This window comes from Scleropages formosus, chromosome 18 (assembly GCF_900964775.1).
Source record: "Scleropages formosus chromosome 18, fSclFor1.1, whole genome shotgun sequence".
Taxonomy (NCBI): domain Eukaryota; kingdom Metazoa; phylum Chordata; class Actinopteri; order Osteoglossiformes; family Osteoglossidae; genus Scleropages; species Scleropages formosus.
Window position 1 is genome coordinate 2,500,802 of NC_041823.1, and position 17,429 is coordinate 2,518,230.

At 46.6% G+C, this 17,429-nt stretch overlaps 1 protein-coding gene across 1 annotated transcript; it reads left to right on the top strand.

Moving 5' to 3' along the window:
- Positions 1–1,311: 1,311 nt before the first annotated feature.
- LOC114912546 (sal-like protein 3) lies at positions 1,312–16,974 on the top strand. Its single transcript, XM_029259800.1, has 4 exons — positions 1,312–1,607; positions 11,714–14,722; positions 14,846–15,186; positions 16,540–16,974. Exons 1-4 carry the CDS (start codon positions 1,526–1,528, stop codon positions 16,972–16,974), a joined length of 3,867 nt encoding a protein of 1,288 aa, XP_029115633.1. The 5' UTR covers positions 1,312–1,525.
- The last annotated feature ends 455 nt before the right edge of the window (positions 16,975–17,429 follow it).

Here is a 17,429-nt window from a genome sequence, read left to right on the forward strand (position 1 = left end):
CGACCTCCACAGTGGAGCTGTGGACGCGAGAAGCCACGCCAGCGTCAGACCTCCGTCTCCGTCTCCGTCCGCGACAAAAGAGGCGTTGGAGCCGCGCTCCGCGCCGACAGGACAACGCGCTGCTTCTTTTGCGCCACAACGAGGTTTTGACGCGGACGGGAACAAGGGCCGATTTTTGGAGCGCGGCTCTGCGTCACGGCGGGAACGCGCAGGACGGAGCGGAGACGCGCGCAGCCCCGGGGCTGCTGCTGGAGAGGGGACGGACCCTGGGCTGATCTGGGGACTGATCTGCTGTCGCACACGCGCACAGAGCACACACACACACACACACGCACACACACGCGCACACACACACTGACTGCGCAAAGACGTCGGCGCCCGCGAGCAGCCACACAAAGTTTGGGTAACAATTGTACGGACTTCTTTTTCTCTCCACCTCCGACTTCCAGGCGCTTTTCACACTTCCTCAAGACAGGCAGCATTAAAACGCTTTTGTTTTCCTCGCTCAAAATGTCGAGCGCTTCTCGTGCCAGAGTATTAAATGTCATCATCTTCTGAGTGAAGGACAGCAAGAGAAAGAGGACTTTTTACATCTCTTTTTTTCTTTTTGGAACCGTATCTAGAAAGTTGCTCCGCTCGGGCTCCTGGAGGTCCGCGGCTCAGCTCGAGCACCAGGAGTTCGTCCGATGAAGAAAAGTCCCCAAACTCCGCAGAGGAGGACATAACGGGAGAGAGTGTCCACACAAAGCCCTCGAGACGAGGAGGGAAGAGGAGCGGCTGAGGGGGACAGTCGGGGCCGTTTTGGGGGGACAAAGTGACAGAAGTCACCGAAGAGCGCGGGAGGGGGATGGATGGAAACATCTGAGCCACTGATCTCTAACCCCCCCCCCCAACCCCAGCACCGCTGAAAGTGCGCGCAAAACGCGGGCGCGAGCGATGGCTGATGGGGCTCTGGGACACGAGGAGGCAGCACGAGGCGCCCGCGAATTCCCACAACTTGTAGGACAGGAGAGACGTTAGACATCTGTAGCAAGAAGAAAAGAAAAGAAAAGAAAAGACAAGAAAAAAGAAAAGGGGGGACAGAGCCCGGAGAAGCCGACCTTGTATGAGGGGCACTTTCGGTGCGGTCGCCGGAGCAGGAGAAGGAGGAGGCGGAGGAGGTGGAGGAGGTGGTGGTGGTGGTGGTGGTGGTGGTGGACACAGCGCCGGACCGCGGGGGCCGCTAATTGCCCGGCCCGTCCCTCATTTACATAGGGAGCGTGCACGCTGGAGAGCGGCCAGTCGCCCCCCCCAACACACACCCCCCCACCAACCCGTCGCCATGCATTATTCACCATCATAATTATAAACCGACATGCGCAGTCCGAGCGGCGGCAACTCCGGCTGATCTCCCCCCTCATTTCTGCGAGTGGACTGTTTGCGAACATTTTTGCGTGTTTTGAGCTCCCTCGCGCACCCGCCCCCCCTCGGCCACACACCCCCCAGCGGCGTGCGCGTGGCTGGATGCGCGCGGAGCCGGAGCGCCATGTCCCGCCGCAAGCAAGCGAAGCCGCAGCCGCTGCGCTCGGACCGGGAGCCGGAGCCCGGAGCGCTGCTGTCCCAGCACGGTGAGTCCTGCAGCGTGTCCTGCGGAGGTGATGATGAAGGTGAGGGTGATGGTGGTGGTGGGCTCCTCACAGGGACACCCCCCCACTTCCCCTCCAGAGCCCCGCGGACGCACTTTTGAGAGCCCGGGATGGACGCGCGCACTCGCCGCCTCCGTCCGACACCCTCTCCGACTGTCCTGATCAGGAATTCGTGCGTAATTATTTAATTTTCTCCTCCAGCTGTTCAAACAAACGTGCGCAAAATCTTTCCTGCTCTGTTGACACGTGAAAAGTGTTCTTTTGAGTGGGAAAGGGAAGGTTGTCGTGAGGCGCCGCGTCCGTTCCTGGCTCTCACTTCGTCTCTTTTTTGCTCTACTTAAAAACACACACACACACGCAGACACACACACACACACACACACACACACACATACATAATATGAATAACTACAATTGTGCACTCGTTGCCACGTGAAAGGTGTTTTTGGGTCGTGTTCAGTTCGAGGCTCCACCACTGTGGAAGTATGTCGGAACCATGAGTGGTTCGACAAGACCGTTTTTTACTTTTAATGTCACTAAAAAGAGTTCAGAAGGGACAGTTTTTATTTTCCGTTTTTTATTTTTGAAATATTAAATTTGGCACGAATTGCGCATTAAAAGCACACAACAACAGAGCTTTACTACAACATTTTAATCCATATGATATTCTCCCCCAACTGCACCTTTTCCGCACTTTTTCATACTCGACAATATTTGTGCCAAATGTTTTTTTCTTTGTTTAATGTTTATTTATTTGTCAATTAGTTCATTATTATTATTATTATTATTATTATTATTATTATTTATAATAATAATTTTAAAAGATTCGAAGGCAACATTTTTCGCTAAATTGCAGACCTGTGCCGAAGAATTGCACCCAAGCCTTGTCGGGAATTTTGCTGTTAAATAATTAATTTTAATTACAATCGAGTTTCATGTATTTAACGGATGTTTCCACATGCTTTCTTTTTTCTTATTATTATTACACGTTTACTGCCATTTTTCACAGATTACTTCGTTTTCGTATGAAATTTCTACTTAAAGCTTCTTAATTTATAGAACTAATGCATCATGTGTTTAATTTAGTATTTATAATTTGTTCATATAACTTGAAAGAGCCAGATTTAATCGTTTTGATGAAGACCTGCCTGGAAATAATTAAAATATACACTTTTGATGCTTTGGGGAGGTAAATGTTAGGCATTTAGTGATTTTTGTATGATTTTTTTTTCGGTTAATTTCAGTGGAGATTTCAAAAGAGAAAGTATTTCCCCCCATTTCCCCAAAAACAGACGAATTGCAGTTTCCCCATTGTTATGTTAATGTTTTTTGTTTGCCATCACACCCGGATCCCTTATGCCTGGTGTGTTTCTCATCCTGCATTCAAATCCTGCATTTAGATCCGATTAAAGAAAAAGTTTAACAGCCTCATTCAGAGTTAATATTTTAAAACATATATATTTTTTCAGATTGTGTTAAACACACAACACATGCACAACTTTACATACATACTGCCCATGAGTGTGCACTATATTATATGCATTCTTTTAAAAATATAAAACATTTTTGGGTGGTTTTATGTGAATATTTCTCACAATCATCACAGTTTATTTAGAGCTGCAGCCGATGTATCTGATGAAATTCTATCAAATAATTTACATCTAAGAGCCAGTGGTGCTTAGCAGGCAGACTTAGTGTAAAGAATTAAAAAAAAAAAAAAAAAAAACATTAAGTAGATTATGTTTTTGAAGGGTATAAATGCATTCTTACTAAATGAGATTTGGTTAACCTTGTTAGTGTTTTTAAATATAGTGTCACCTATCATGGCACGCAATTATCTTCCGAGCTGTTTGTGCTCATCTTTATCATTGAAACCCCTCGTGTTACTGAGCACTTTTAAATTCATACATGTGCTTGTGTGTGTGAGCACATCAAATATGATAGATGCCACCATGTGACATCGTTTAATGAAACAATGAAAAGGTAGTTCTTCAAAGTAACCAAATGAGCCAAATGTTTTGTGTACTATTTTTTTTTTAACCTCTGGTTGCCATGCCTGCGTCGTGCGGCGCTCTTCCCGAGAAAAGGCCGGTGCTGTTTATAGGTGTGTTGTAGGTGTGTGCTTTTCTTTTTTTCTTGCGATTCATATACAAATATGCAGATTGCTGCGGCCCAGCACACTCGTCGCACACCTTAGGGGGACGTGTTTTCAGTCATGAGCCAGAAGCTCCACTCAGGTGTCCTGAAGGAGTGAGTGCGGCGAGTTGCTCCTGGAACCTGTGTGAACCCAGTCCCACACCTCCCGGCGGTGTTCAGGTGCCATTTTTACATCTGTTTGGTTAAATCTTACATGGTTTACAGTATATGTGTTCTTGTGGACTGGGCAGAAGAGTGCGGCGCGATGTTCCAGGTCAGGTAGCTGACGCGGAGACACGGGGAGGTCGGCCTCGCAGAGCAAACACACGGACTTGGCAGGACCTGCTGAACTTCTCCACGTCTTTTGTGGATTTGTGCACCAACTCTTGCTTTAGCAGCAGCTTTTATTTGAAAGAGAGGAGCCCTCGTGGTTTCGGAGTGCAAGATCTATGGTACAAAGGCGTCCTTCCGCGCCTCGGTGTGACTTCCCAGGAGACGCAGGAGTGTGTAGCTGAGATTGCTTTCGATGACTTCTGTTTACTTCTATTAAACACTGACAACAAGTCAATATCAGTTGAGCCCACAGCAGCAATATCCGAGAGGCTCTGTGCAGGCGGAGCAGGGAAGGCAACGGTTCTGCGATGATGTTGGAAAAAAGCAGAGGGCACGCCCTTCAAAGTCAGATTCGCAAATGTGAAATCATGTCATAAAAGGACTTGGAGACTGTAAATTTAAAAGAAAAAAAAAAAAAAAAACGCAAGGAAAGTGTCTTCTTTACCACAGTAAGATGTGGCTATTTGAATAGCTTTGTGAGACAGTTTCATTAAAATTATTATTATAAAAAAAAAATTGCTTCATGCTCATGTCCTTCGTTGAACTCAGAAAAGAGAGACAATCTGCCTCGATTTTTGTGAGCGCAGTCCGGACGCACCGGTGCACCGTGGTGTGGAGGCAGGGATGCCGGGTCCATCCTCATCGCCATTCAAGCTCAGGCCTGCTGTGACTTTTCTCACTTCCTGTAGCGCAGGATTTCAGAGAGAGAAATATGACATTTCAGAGAGAAATATGTTTTTTGAGGCATTCATCAATTTGGAGGAAGGCTTCTGCAAAATGAAAAAATGACATTTCAGTCCACATTTTACATTTATTTATTTAACACTTTTCTCCAGAGTGACTCATGATGTTCAGCTACTTACAGCAGGGTAATTTTTACTGTATCAGTTCAGGGGAAGTAGCCTGAATCGATAAAATAAAAAGGCTTCTTCGGCAGGAGGAGGGATTGGAACCCAGGACCTTTGAGTGCTTTAACCATTATGCCACCTGCTGCCCCTCTTTTGTGTAGCTCAACTTACCTGAAGCCACGGCACCAAAATGAGTTCATAGAAAATGTTGGCCATTTTCACCCCCCAGGGACAGAAACACGGGAAAAGTGGTGTCAGTTTCAGGGGGTTGGTTGTTTGAATCCGCTCATCCAGAGCGCTGTCAGGTTGAATTTTCACCGCCAGTCTTTTACTTTGTGTGTTGTTGTCAGACTGGCCGGGGTGTGGGGGGGAGAGTGAGGGTTATGGGAGTAAAACAAAAGTAAAGTAGTGAAAAAGAGACAAATGTCCATAGATGTTCGCGGTCCTGGTCCAGGTTGTGGTCGAACCGAATTCACCCCTCATTCCTCTTCCTTTCTGCCAACGAGGATTCGAACGTGACCTCGCGGCTCTCGGCCCCAAACCTGTGTTTAATCAGGAATTAAACCCTGGAGTTTGTTTGACCCCTTTCTTTTGGGTGGGGGTCAGGTCAGCGAATGGGGTGGGGGGTGGGGGGGGTCCCCTCTCCTTTCTATTGCAGCCACATTGTTGTCAAATGTAGCACATTAGGGCCCTTTTGAGAGGGTGCAATCGCTCCGAGTGCCAGCCCATCCCCCACTCCACCCCACCCCACCCCCCGGCAGCAGGGGCAGTTAGAGGCGCTTTGATGGAGCCTGCTGACTTAACCTTTGCCTGCCTTGCCCCGACAGGCCCGGCTGCGCCATGTCAAGCTCATAATGCAATTAGCACATCTTTGCCGTTGACCTTGGTCATGCCGCTTAGCTGTGTTGGACAACGTGTTAACGCCAACACAGCGGCACCTCGAGGCGGTCCCCGGAGCCCTGGGGAACAAGCGCTGGGGACGAGCGCCGGGGATGAGCGCCGGGGAACGGCTCTGGCCCGGGATCCTCACCGGTGCGCTGCCTGCTTGTAGTTGTTTCAGCTTTACTAACTTTTTAACTTTTACCTACATTTTACAGGTCAGCCAATTGTCTCAGTGACCTAAAGGCATGTCAGTTGTCTATATTCCTAATTTTCTTTAAAGTTCAGCTGTAGACATGAATGAATGAATGAATGAATGAATGAATGGAAATGTTTTAATCCCCCGAGTGAAACTGCACTGGACTACAGCTCCGTAAAACATACATACAGGGACAAAACATAAATTAACAAATAAATAAACACATTATGACAAGGTGGGGGGGGTAGCAGTAGTTCTACATTACAGTCATACAGTCGTGGAAAGCAAGAAAATGCAATGAAAACTGTACAAACTAATTAATAAAATTAATCAGCTTTTTTGTTCATAGCACCACTATAGTATTTTATAAATGTGGTGCACAAGTTTTAAAAGTTTTTTTTTTTTTACTTTTTTATGCCACTTTTTATATGATCTTAAAAGTTATATTTGGCAATTGTGGCACTATTTGCACAGCGGTGCGTGTATGTACTTTCGTTACTAATATTTTGTTTTGGGGGGGGTGTTTTTCTGAAAATTCCTAAAACGGAAAAGCAAGAAAGCTCTAGAAAGTTCTGAGTGGAGTTGCGGAGCTGCGACAGAGGGGACAACCCTCGCTTCCTTTGAAGATCTTCAGGCCTTTGTTTTTATTCACCGCTGGACCACCCACTTAGCGATGCCAGGGATGTTACAGAGAGGAGCCTTGCGCGCACGAGTGTGTGTGTGTGTGTGTGTGTGTGTGTGTGTGTGTTTTTTCAAGGCCCACACCAAGATGGCTGCCCTCTTCAATTACCGGTTGCCGTTTGGGACGCACATAAATACGATGTCCCATTAGGAGGACAGCCGTCGGTAGGCAACGCAGCGGGCGACACGGCCATAAGGGGAGAGTGTGTCGCCAGTGTTCACGCACACACAGACACACACGCACACATCTGTGCACATCCACAAAGGGCCCCAGTGTTGGGGGGCCAAACGGAGCCATACTGTACCGCGCAGCAACAGGCACCACGGCAGCACGGAGGCCATGGTGACATCGGCACGCGATGAGACGCGTAAGGAGGTACGAGGGGCCGGTTTGCGGGGGAGTCCAGTGGGGGTTGGGGGGGCGACTCGTGGACCCCGATGACTTGATGACGCGAGATCGGAATGTCGCTGACCTGTCTAGGGCCTGTTGATTGTATTTGGGGAGGAAACCCTGAGTGAGGATGGGCAAGAATGTGTACGTGTGTGTGTATTGTGTGTTGTGAGGCAGCAGCAGAAAAAAGGTGTCCTTCTTCCAGGAATTTCCCCACATTGATGGCCTCAGCAGGCTTTCCGCTTTGTCTCATTGAGGCTCCCAGCTTGGGAGGGACCCGCGGCGATCCATCTCCCGTTTAATGGCCAACGCGTCCCTGAACGCAGGACAGGGTGCGTTTTAGCGGGGCGGGGTGGCTGGGGGGTGGTGTCGATCATATCCCCTAGTTGAGGGCGCTTGCAACAGGCCGCTGGACATGTCGAGTTGTGACGCGCAACCCGGGTGATGCGCCGGCGCGCGATGTCATAAGAGTGTGTCTTTGTTAAGCGGAGCCGCATTTAGAATGAGACAGATTTACGTGCGCGGTGCTCGAAACCAGCCCGGGGATGCCTTTTATTGCCTTTCCCAGAATTCCTTTCGCTTAAACGCTCTGAGGGGGATTACAGGAAGACATGTGTACTCTGGCTAAAGCCGTCTCTCACGAAGCGGGGTAATGTTTGTGTCGAGTAACACGGCACTGCAGAAGTGGGGGGGGGGGGATCACGATGGCACCAACTGTGTCGCGTGAGTGTGTGTGTGTGTGTGTGTGTGTGTGCGCGTGCTGTAAATCAATGTGCAAGCGGTTAAGAATGGCGGGTGTGTGATTGCACGGCGCTCTGCTGAGCGTGGCACCTCGTGGCTCCCAGTTCATGGGCCGAGAGCAGGAATACTTTATCTGATATGATACGTCAGATTAGTGGTTTCAATTAGCGGGCCCAGATCGCCAGGCCAGATAGCCGAACGCCGCAATCCCTCCATCGATCGCCTCGCGCTCCGTAGTCGCACCTGAGTGCGGAGGTCTTTCCAGCAACGGAGGAGAAGGACTTCTCGTTGAAACCTGAGCTTTACGGCATATGATCAATGCGGGTTGTCCGAGTCCAACTGGACATTTCGCCCAAGAGATGCAAAAGAGAGACGTTACGAAACGTAGCGCGAAAGCAGGGCCTAGACGTCCCGCCGCTCATTTTCGGTTTACTCTCTTTTACTCCGTTTTAAATACGTGCCCTTCGTATGTTTGAGGGACTGTAGGGATGGGGATTTTGGACGTGCAGGTGGCCCTGCGATGGGGCACCTTGAGAGCCACTCGAAACATAGAAATGCATCACAGTGTCCCACTTTAAATTTAAAATGCTTTCTAATAAGACAAGGTTAACAGTTTCCCCTCACATCTGTACCTAGCAAATGACTATTTTAATGCTACACCTGCAGGTGTTGCGGCAGATAACGTTCTGATTGTTATTTAAAGCGTTCCGTGTTTAACGGAACTGAACGATAGGTATTATTTTAGCTTTAATCCATAATTAAGATGGAATTGCGAAGGAATATTGTGGTTTACTGAACAATTTTTCTACATCAGTTTTGCCATAAGGTTGTATATTTTTCTAGAAAGCTCTGCCTGTGCTGAAATGTGTGCACAGTGTATTTTTTTTATTGACGTTTCTTTTATTTTTACTGAGAGAAAATTCAGTTAATGAAAATATTTTGCAGATTTCAGTTCATTCGCTCAATAGTGAATACTGGAAAAAAATAGTTTGAAAATTCATAATTAAAGTAGCAATGCATGGTGCATGTTATTATGAAACATATTTTTGTTTCAGTTTTTAATTCTTGTGTTTCCACTTCAGAATCTAATTTCTTCTCGCAGACGCTAAGGTACGTAGGTATTACAACATATATTGTTGCTGATTATTATTTTGTAATTCCATTTTAAAACTGAAGAAACTAAAAATTAAGATTCATAAGTCAGTGTTCAGATAAATAAAATATCTTCATTGATGTTTTTTTTTTTTTTTCATTCTTGTGCAATCTGTTTCCAAAATAATTGTGTGGTTAATATAAATAAATAGATAAAAATAATAATAACAAATAAATCACATAGCCAAATCCCAACAGAGGAGACCATTACAAAATCAAAACACAGATTTAAATGTTGCTAACCTTTTTGTTTATTATTACTTTTTCAAATCCTACATTTTTTTTTTCTGAACAATTTAAAGAAGTCTGGTCTTAACACGGGCTGCATTGTAATCAGTAATGTAAACCATGTAAACCGATCCTGTTTTTTTTTTATTTAATTTAATTTTTAGTAGCAAAAGCATACACGGACACACTTTAACAAACATTTGTAAAAAATAGAACAATGCAAACAGGAGAATAATTCCCATGCTAATAACTAATCTAGCAAACTAAACAGCTCCTGCTAATTTATCCTGACCTTTCAACCCTCGCTTATGCAAATGTGCATATTTGCATCTCTGTCAGTTGATCGTTTAAGCAGATTTGTCGTCGTGTTCACGTGTCCCGTCATTTTGAGCGCATTGTTTTACTGTTTGTCTCTTGATAATCTCCAGAAATGAAAGGGGAGGGCGACACTGTTTCTTATTGTTCATCCAGGAGGTTAATTCCCATGGAGGCCCACGGGTGTAATCAGAGGATCCCGAGCAAATGTTCAGTGTTACATTTCCACATGTACTGTCCTAAATTGGCCAGTTTTGGGTAGACCTTATTATTTAATATTTGCATTTTGATCATTTTGAGTCGCTCACCATTTTCATAACATTATGTTTTGCTTGTCTTGCCCAGGGTCCCCAGTTAAAGGTCCAATTCTTTGCCGAAAGCTTTTTGTTTTAATTGTTTTCATTCTGTTAAAGAAGGCTGACCCCAGTGGCAAGAGTTACAGCAGAGATGATAAATTTGTTTACTAATTAATCACTTAAACACACAGCGGAGGCAGTAAAATGAGTGTTCAGACAGGACCTTTCAAAGGACGTATGTGAAATCTCTGCATTTTTCTGAGACACTTTTAATTTAGAAAAATCACTGCTGTGCCACTCTGAAAGTTTCCCTACTCTGGGTGCATTTAAATAGCAATTGTTATATATTGTTGATTCATATAAGAACATTTTTTTGCTAACTCTTTCTATTATTTAGAAAGAGGTGTCTGAGATATGTTTTCACTGTTTACAACACAATAATTTTCAACTGTGCGAAAAGATGAGATATTAAATAAGAAATTTAAATTAACTTAATTTGTTGTTTTAACATCTGTGATGATGTGCCTTGTTTAAACTGATGAGATATTATATATGGAAGGACATAAAATTTAGAGTGGAACACATCCATGCTGTGTCATTGACAAAATACCCCTCAAATAAGAATAAAGTGATTAGTGACCTCATTTGGTGCTACATTTAACCACACTTCAGTAAACCTGGTTTCTCTTGGCTGCAGTCATCCACATTACATATATATTTACATTTATTTATTTAGCTGATGCCTTTCTCCAAAGTGACCTATAGTATTAAACTACTCATGCTGTTTTATCCATTTATACAGCAGGGCAATTTTTATTGTATCAGCAGTTTGGTCTTGCAAATTTAATGTAAAAAAGTGGTGGGAAAGAAATAGAACTCCTGCCCAATACACAGACACCAGGAGTTCCTTGGTTGCGTGAGCAAGAACTACGACGGCTTTCCACTGATGTAATGACTCGCACCCGCGTTCAGCAGGCCTCTGAAGTGAAACAGCCCCAGTGCTCTGCTCAGGTCTGAGTGAACACAGTCCAGTGGAAATGCGCACCGGGCCGCAGCTGCATATTTGATCAGGTGTGAACTGGGAGTGTGCTCGATGAACACACGGGCTACACGCCACTCGAAGGTAACACGAGAGAGAGGAAGTAGCTCCTTACGCCAGTGATTATACATGTGTAACTAATTAGTGACTTCTCTGCTACGGCTCTGCCGTGTAATTTGTTGGACCCGTTTTCAAAGGGGAAGAACTAAGATGAACTGGCAACCCAAACACTGAAAATGTATTTCTTTTCTGTTTCTGCCTTCTTTGCTTAAAACATGGGATTTCCATTTTAAAATGACAAATTGTAACTTTAAAGTCAATTCACGGGTTGCTCCTTTTTGTACTCGTACATAAAATACAACATTCACTGCACTGTTATGTTAGATGAGTGTGATTATGCAGCATTTTTTTTAAAAAATAAACTTGCTAGATGTGCCTTGGGTTTGAGCCTTTTCAGCGTCTTTTCTGTGGATGCTAAATTTGTGTTTGCGCATGGTAAATGAGCTGGTGCGGGAGTTGCAAATTGCCAGGGGTATCAGAGTGCTCGATAGTGAAGGAGACTCCTAATGAGTCTATCAAAGACTTGATTTGTACTCAACAGACGAGGCAGCTGAGATTTCTATGAAAATATTGGAAATCAATAGCTTCTATGGAATTTCATTAAGCGGCCGCATCCACAATTGATAGGGCCTCATAATTTGATGGATTGTGCAAAGACAAGTATTAGCACGGCATAAGAGCAGGAATAAAACACAGAGGAAAAAAAGATTAACACTAAAGATGTTTGCGCACAATCCCTGATGGGTTTCTTTCCTTCCTTTTTTCTTCTCGACTTTCACATTCCCAGCAGCTTCGGGGGAGGGAGCGGATGACGCGGACAGCGGGAACGAGAGCCGCAGTGGCAGCGAGGAGACGCATGTGTGCGACAAGTGCTGCGCCGAGTTCTTCAAGTGGTCAGACTTCTGCGAGCATCTGAAAAGCTGCACCAAGAACCCACTGGTGCTCATTGTCAATGAGGACGGCCCTGCGCCCGACCCTGAGGACTTCCCAGCTGAGCAGTCCCCGGCCGGCAGCTGCCACAGTGACCCAGCAGACAGTGAGGACGTGGAGGATGGCCCGGTGCTGGTGGAGGGTGACGATGCGGCCGAGGCAGTGGCGCTAAAGGCTGGCGCCGAGAAGGACGACGAGTCTATGGAAGTGGAGCGAGTCCCTGAGAAGCAGGCTGATCTGGAAGAGCCTGCTGGCTCTCCAGAGCCCAGTGCCCCGTTGCCTCAGATCGAGACCCCGTCAGCTGTGACTGGGTACAGCTTGCCAAACACCAATGTGACCCTAGAGACTCTTCACAGCACTAGAGTGGCCGTCGCTCAGTTCTCGCAGAGCTTCCGTGCGGGACCTGGCGCTGTGTCCACTGTGGCCATCCCCATGATCCTGGACCAGCTGATGGCGCTGCAGCAGCAACAGATCCACCAGCTACAGCTGATTGAGCAAATCAGGAGTCAGGTGGCCATGATGAACAGGCAGCCAATGCAACCAACGCTGAACCCCGTCGGTGTGCCTCAAGGTCCATCCTCGGTAGCCACTTCCGGTCAGCTCCACCTACAGGGTTTCATTGTCCCTCCTGTCCACCAGCTGCCCATTAGAGTGCCCTCGGCTACGAACGGACAGGCTTCCATGTCTCTGGCATCGGCTCTGGAGGGACCCCAGTCACTTGTTTCTCAGTCTGGATCCGTGCCCTCTGTCCCAGGAATTACCAACAGTACTTCAGCTTCAGCCGCCTCCAACCTTCCTGCTTCCAGCTGCAGCTCAGTGTCTTCTTTACTGCCACCCTCCTGCATGGCCCCAAACAGCGGCGGGAATGGCGGCCAGACACGAAACACCTCAAGCCCTCCCCCGCTAGGTCCTAGCAGCCTTCTTAGTCCATCCTCCAGCCTTCCGCTGCTACCTCAGAGCTCCTCGAGCACTGTCATCTTCCCTAACCCGTTGGCCAGTATCGCTGCCACAGCCAACGCGCTGGACCCTCTCGCTGCCCTGATGAAGCACCGCAAGGGGAAGCCGCCCAATGTTTCCGTGTTTGACACCAAGCCCAGTTCGGAGGATCCCTTCTTCAAGCATAAGTGCAGGTTCTGTGCCAAGGTGTTTGGCAGCGATAGCGCCCTACAGATCCACCTGCGCTCGCACACGGGTGAGAGACCATTCAAATGCAACATTTGTGGCAACCGCTTCTCCACCAAGGGAAACCTGAAGGTTCACTTCCAGAGGCACAAAGAGAAGTACCCTCACATCCAGATGAACCCGTACCCGGTTCCGGAATACCTCGACAATGTGCCCACTAGCTCTGGAATCCCGTACGGAATGTCTCTGCCTCCAGAAAAACCGGTCACAACGTGGCTGGACAGCAAGCCAGTTCTACCCACAATTCCCACATCGGTGGGCCTGCAGCTTCCTCCGACCTTACCTAGCATGGGGGGCTATAATGATTCTCCGAGTCTGACTCCTTTGAGCAGATCGCCGCAGAGACCATCCCCACCTTCAAGTGAGTGTGCGTCTTTATCACCCAATCTGCTGGGCAGTGATACCAGCACTCAGGCCACGTTAGAATCCAACCAGCCCAACCTGGGGGCCGATGCTCCCCCAGTCCTCAAACCGGAGGGGGTCCTTCTCCCGCCAAACTGCACAAGCCGTCCGGGAGACAGCTCCACTGCGGTGACACAAGTGGTCCTCTCATCCACCGTCACTACAACTACCGCCACGACCACGCAGGCGAGCGAACCTGCAACTCCCCCGTCCATGGTGTCCAGCTCTGCACTCCCGCTGATGTCCGATCAGTTCAAAGCGAAATTCCCATTCGGTGGCCTCCTGGATTCCATGCAAACCTCTGAGACCTCGAAGCTCCAACAGCTGGTGGAGAACATTGACAAAAAAATGACGGATCCAAACCAGTGCGTGATTTGCCATCGTGTGCTCAGCTGTCAGAGTGCTCTGAAGATGCACTACCGCATCCACACTGGTGAGAGGCCTTTCAAGTGCAAGATATGCGGCCGGGCATTCACAACTAAAGGGAACCTCAAGACACACTTTGGGGTCCACAGGTCTAAACCACCGCTTCGAGTTCAGCACTCATGCCCCATTTGCCAGAAGAAGTTCACTAACGCCGTGGTCTTGCAGCAGCACATCCGTATGCACATGGGTGGCCAGATCCCAAACACCCCCTTGCCTGATGGACTCCAGGACATGGACACTGACCTCTCTTTTGATGAGAAGAGTTTGGATGCCATGAGCAACTATGACGATGAACTGATGGACGAAATGGAGCAATCAATGGAGGAGGATGCTGACCTCAAGGAAGGGGAGCTCGATCCATCTAAGCCCCTGATCCCATACTCTGGCATGTCCCCCTGCTCACCCCCCTCAGTCATCTCCAGCATCGCAGCCCTAGAGAACCAGATGAAGATGATTGACTCCACGGTGAACATGACCCACTCTTTCGGCCTTAAGTCAACACAGAACGGGTTCTTGGAGAGTGACCGCTTGACCAATGACTCGTCTTCAGCAGTAGGGGATCTGGAGAGCCAGAGTGTGGGAAGCCCAGCCCTATCAGAGTCCTCCAACTCAATGCATGCACTCTCCCCGGCACACAGCCACTCTGAGAGCCTCCGATCCAAGTCCCCGGGGGGGAACAACACGGAAGAAATGCAAGAATCAATGGCAACCGTAGTGAAGTCCGAAAAATCGGGAACCCCATCACCGACACCACTATCCGAAAACAGCGGGGCGCTTGACTTGACGGCAGCCCAGCCTGGGAGACCCTTCATCAAGGAGGAGAGCCAATTTGGGATGCTGTTCCTGAGTCGAGAGCGTGGTAAGTTCAAAAGCACTATCTGTGATAACGCGTAGTGGGTTGTGAACCTGTGGATTGTAAACTTATAGATGAGAGGGGATCAAAAGAACCTGTCTGAGATGTCTAAACCCGACTCCACTCTAGGTGTGACCCAAAACTCGTCAAGCCTGGTTACCACGGCTCCCAGCGCCATCAAGATGGAAGTGAACGGACACAGTAAGTCAAACTCGGTGAGCGACGGCCCACACCTGGCCCTCAGCATCCCCGCCCCCGTTGCCCCCCAGTCGGCAGTGAGCCCTGGCCTCGCACCCATGCTGGCTCCGCCACCACCACGCCGGACCCCCAAACAGCACAACTGTCACTCATGCGGGAAGAACTTCTCCTCAGCCAGTGCCCTGCAGATCCATGAGCGTACACACACGGGAGAGAAACCCTTCGGGTGCAGCATCTGCGGTCGTGCATTCACCACTAAAGGAAACCTAAAGGTATGTGAAGGCCCACGGACGTAAATCAGGACTCACTGAAGATTGCATTTAATACAGTCGATGTAACAAAATTAAAAATTCAGAACAAAATGAATTGAACTTTTCAAAATAAATGCTTATTGTGCTTTATGTTCCTCCATAATTTTTCATTTTTAAATACTGAATATTGTCTTTCTGTATGCTAGCTCTGAAAGGTATAGTCTAAAAGCAATGAAAGCAGGTTCCAGAAATAAAATAAATGAAAATATTCTGAATGCAGAACATTATGGGACAAAACCATGCTGTGAGTTGTTATTCTGTTAATTTACTTTTGCATGAGGGAAAGTAGTGTATTTTTGCATAAAAACTTTCTGTATTTATTTTGATATGAGATGGGTAAAAATGTTTTAAGTGAGGATATTGATAAATAATTACTGTAGTCAATTTTGTGAAGATTGCAGCTGTATGGAGCTCAGCATTTAAAATTATTTACAAAAATTCCAAGACCATTTTACATTTTGCTACACTGAGTACTTCATGAATGAAGAATGTTGTGTATTTGGAGTATAATTTGAAAATGTTCATTATATATATATATATATATATATATATTTTTACATTTTGATTTTAAGGTTGACCTAAAATATGTTTTCAGTTTAAACAATGAAAAAATACAGATAATATTAAAACAATTTTATTTCAGTCATTTACAACGTTGTATTTGTTTTTGGGGAAAAATTAACCAAATGTATTTTGAAATTGTGTTAATCGCGATATTCTCAGGAAGTTACTACATTTCTTAATATTAATTAATGATAATTTTACACCTTTGAATTGTAAGAATAATAACAATTATAAATCAAGGAATATACATCATATTTTTTAATTCAGTCTTTAATTCTGATATTATTCTCTCTATAGAGGTATTACTTGTGAAAGTGTGAGATATTTTCCACAGTTCAGCCCAAAGTGTGGACCTTTTGTTTATCATAAATTCCTACACAGATGCAAATTAGCTTTCGGGTCCTTTTTTTTGCTTTAATGAAAGAGAAAAAGGCATTGTTTCTTTTGTTCTATTCTTTGGAGGATTTACACTGATGCTGCATGGCTTTACATATTTTATGCACTTCACTAGCAGAATAAATGCACTTTTTTAGTTTATTTGTATTTGTTATTCAATTAAAAAGGCATTGTTAATTCAAATTAAAAAAAAAAAACACTAAAACCTTTTTTGAAAGTCCCTCATATTTTTTCTGGTGCTTTGAGGCTACATTTAGGATACACATTAAAAAATATTGCCCAAACTGAAGTGAAAGTAAATAATTATTTAAAATCTCTGTTGCCTAATTTTGAAGCCTAATTTGTGCCTTTTAGGTTCACATGGGCACCCACATGTGGAACAATGCTCCGGCCAGGAGGGGGCGACGTCTCTCGGTGGAGAACCCCATGGCCCTGCTGGGTGGCGACGCTGTCAAGTTTAGCGAAATGTTCCAGAAGGACCTGGCCGCACGTGCCATGAACGTGGATCCGGGCTTCTGGAACCAGTATGCCGCCGCCATCTCCAACGGCCTGGCGCTCAAGAACAACGAGATCTCGGTCATCCAGAATGGCGGCGTTCCCCCCCAGCTCCCCGTGAGCCTCGGCGGTGGTGGACTCCCGCCCTTGGGCGGGCTGTCCGGGGCCATGGACAGGCCACGCGCTGGTGGTAGCCCGCCAATGACCAGCCTGGAGAAGACGGGCATGGATGTGGGAGTGGGCCGCCCCTTCTCCAGGTTCATCGAGGACAACAAAGAGATCGGAATCAATTAAAAGAAGTTATTGGGACAGTGAGACTGTTATGAAATATGAAAAGTAACTGTTAAACCAGTTTGAAATATATGTACTATATTATGTACAGATGACATTTTTTTGGTTTTGGAAATATAGTATTGAGTATTTGTTAGAGATTGATCTATCTTTACCTTGGTCTCATTCCTCGTTGCTGTTTCGCTCATGCGAAGAACATGTCTTGTTTGCGAATCGGTCGTCTTGCAAGATTTGCATGGTACTTATTTGGTTCCTATCAGTACGTCGATGCTTCTGAGGCTGAATTTTGTTTCTCTTTTTTTTGTCGATGTTTTCAAAGAACTCTCCAGATGCATCAGCGACGAGCTAGCCTCGTGTTCGTAGAGCGGACGCGCAGAGACTGGCCCGCGTCTAGCTACGCCCTGGCTTGCGTACGCTCCTCCCGGCGTGGACTTTGGAATTACGAGATTAAATCACAT

What these genes read in the sequence shown, in the direction of transcription:
- LOC114912546 (XM_029259800.1), top strand. Translation starts at nt 1,526, where the DNA reads ATGTCCCGCCGCAAGCAAGCGAAGCCGCAGCCGCTGCGCTCGGACCGG. An exon ending in AGCGCTGCTGTCCCAGCACG is followed by an intron (nt 1,608 to 11,713) that starts GTGAGTCCTGCA and finishes CATTCCCAGCAG; the next exon opens with CTTCGGGGGAGGGAGCGGAT. An exon ending in CCACTAAAGGAAACCTAAAG is followed by an intron (nt 15,187 to 16,539) that starts GTATGTGAAGGC and finishes TGTGCCTTTTAG; the next exon opens with GTTCACATGGGCACCCACAT.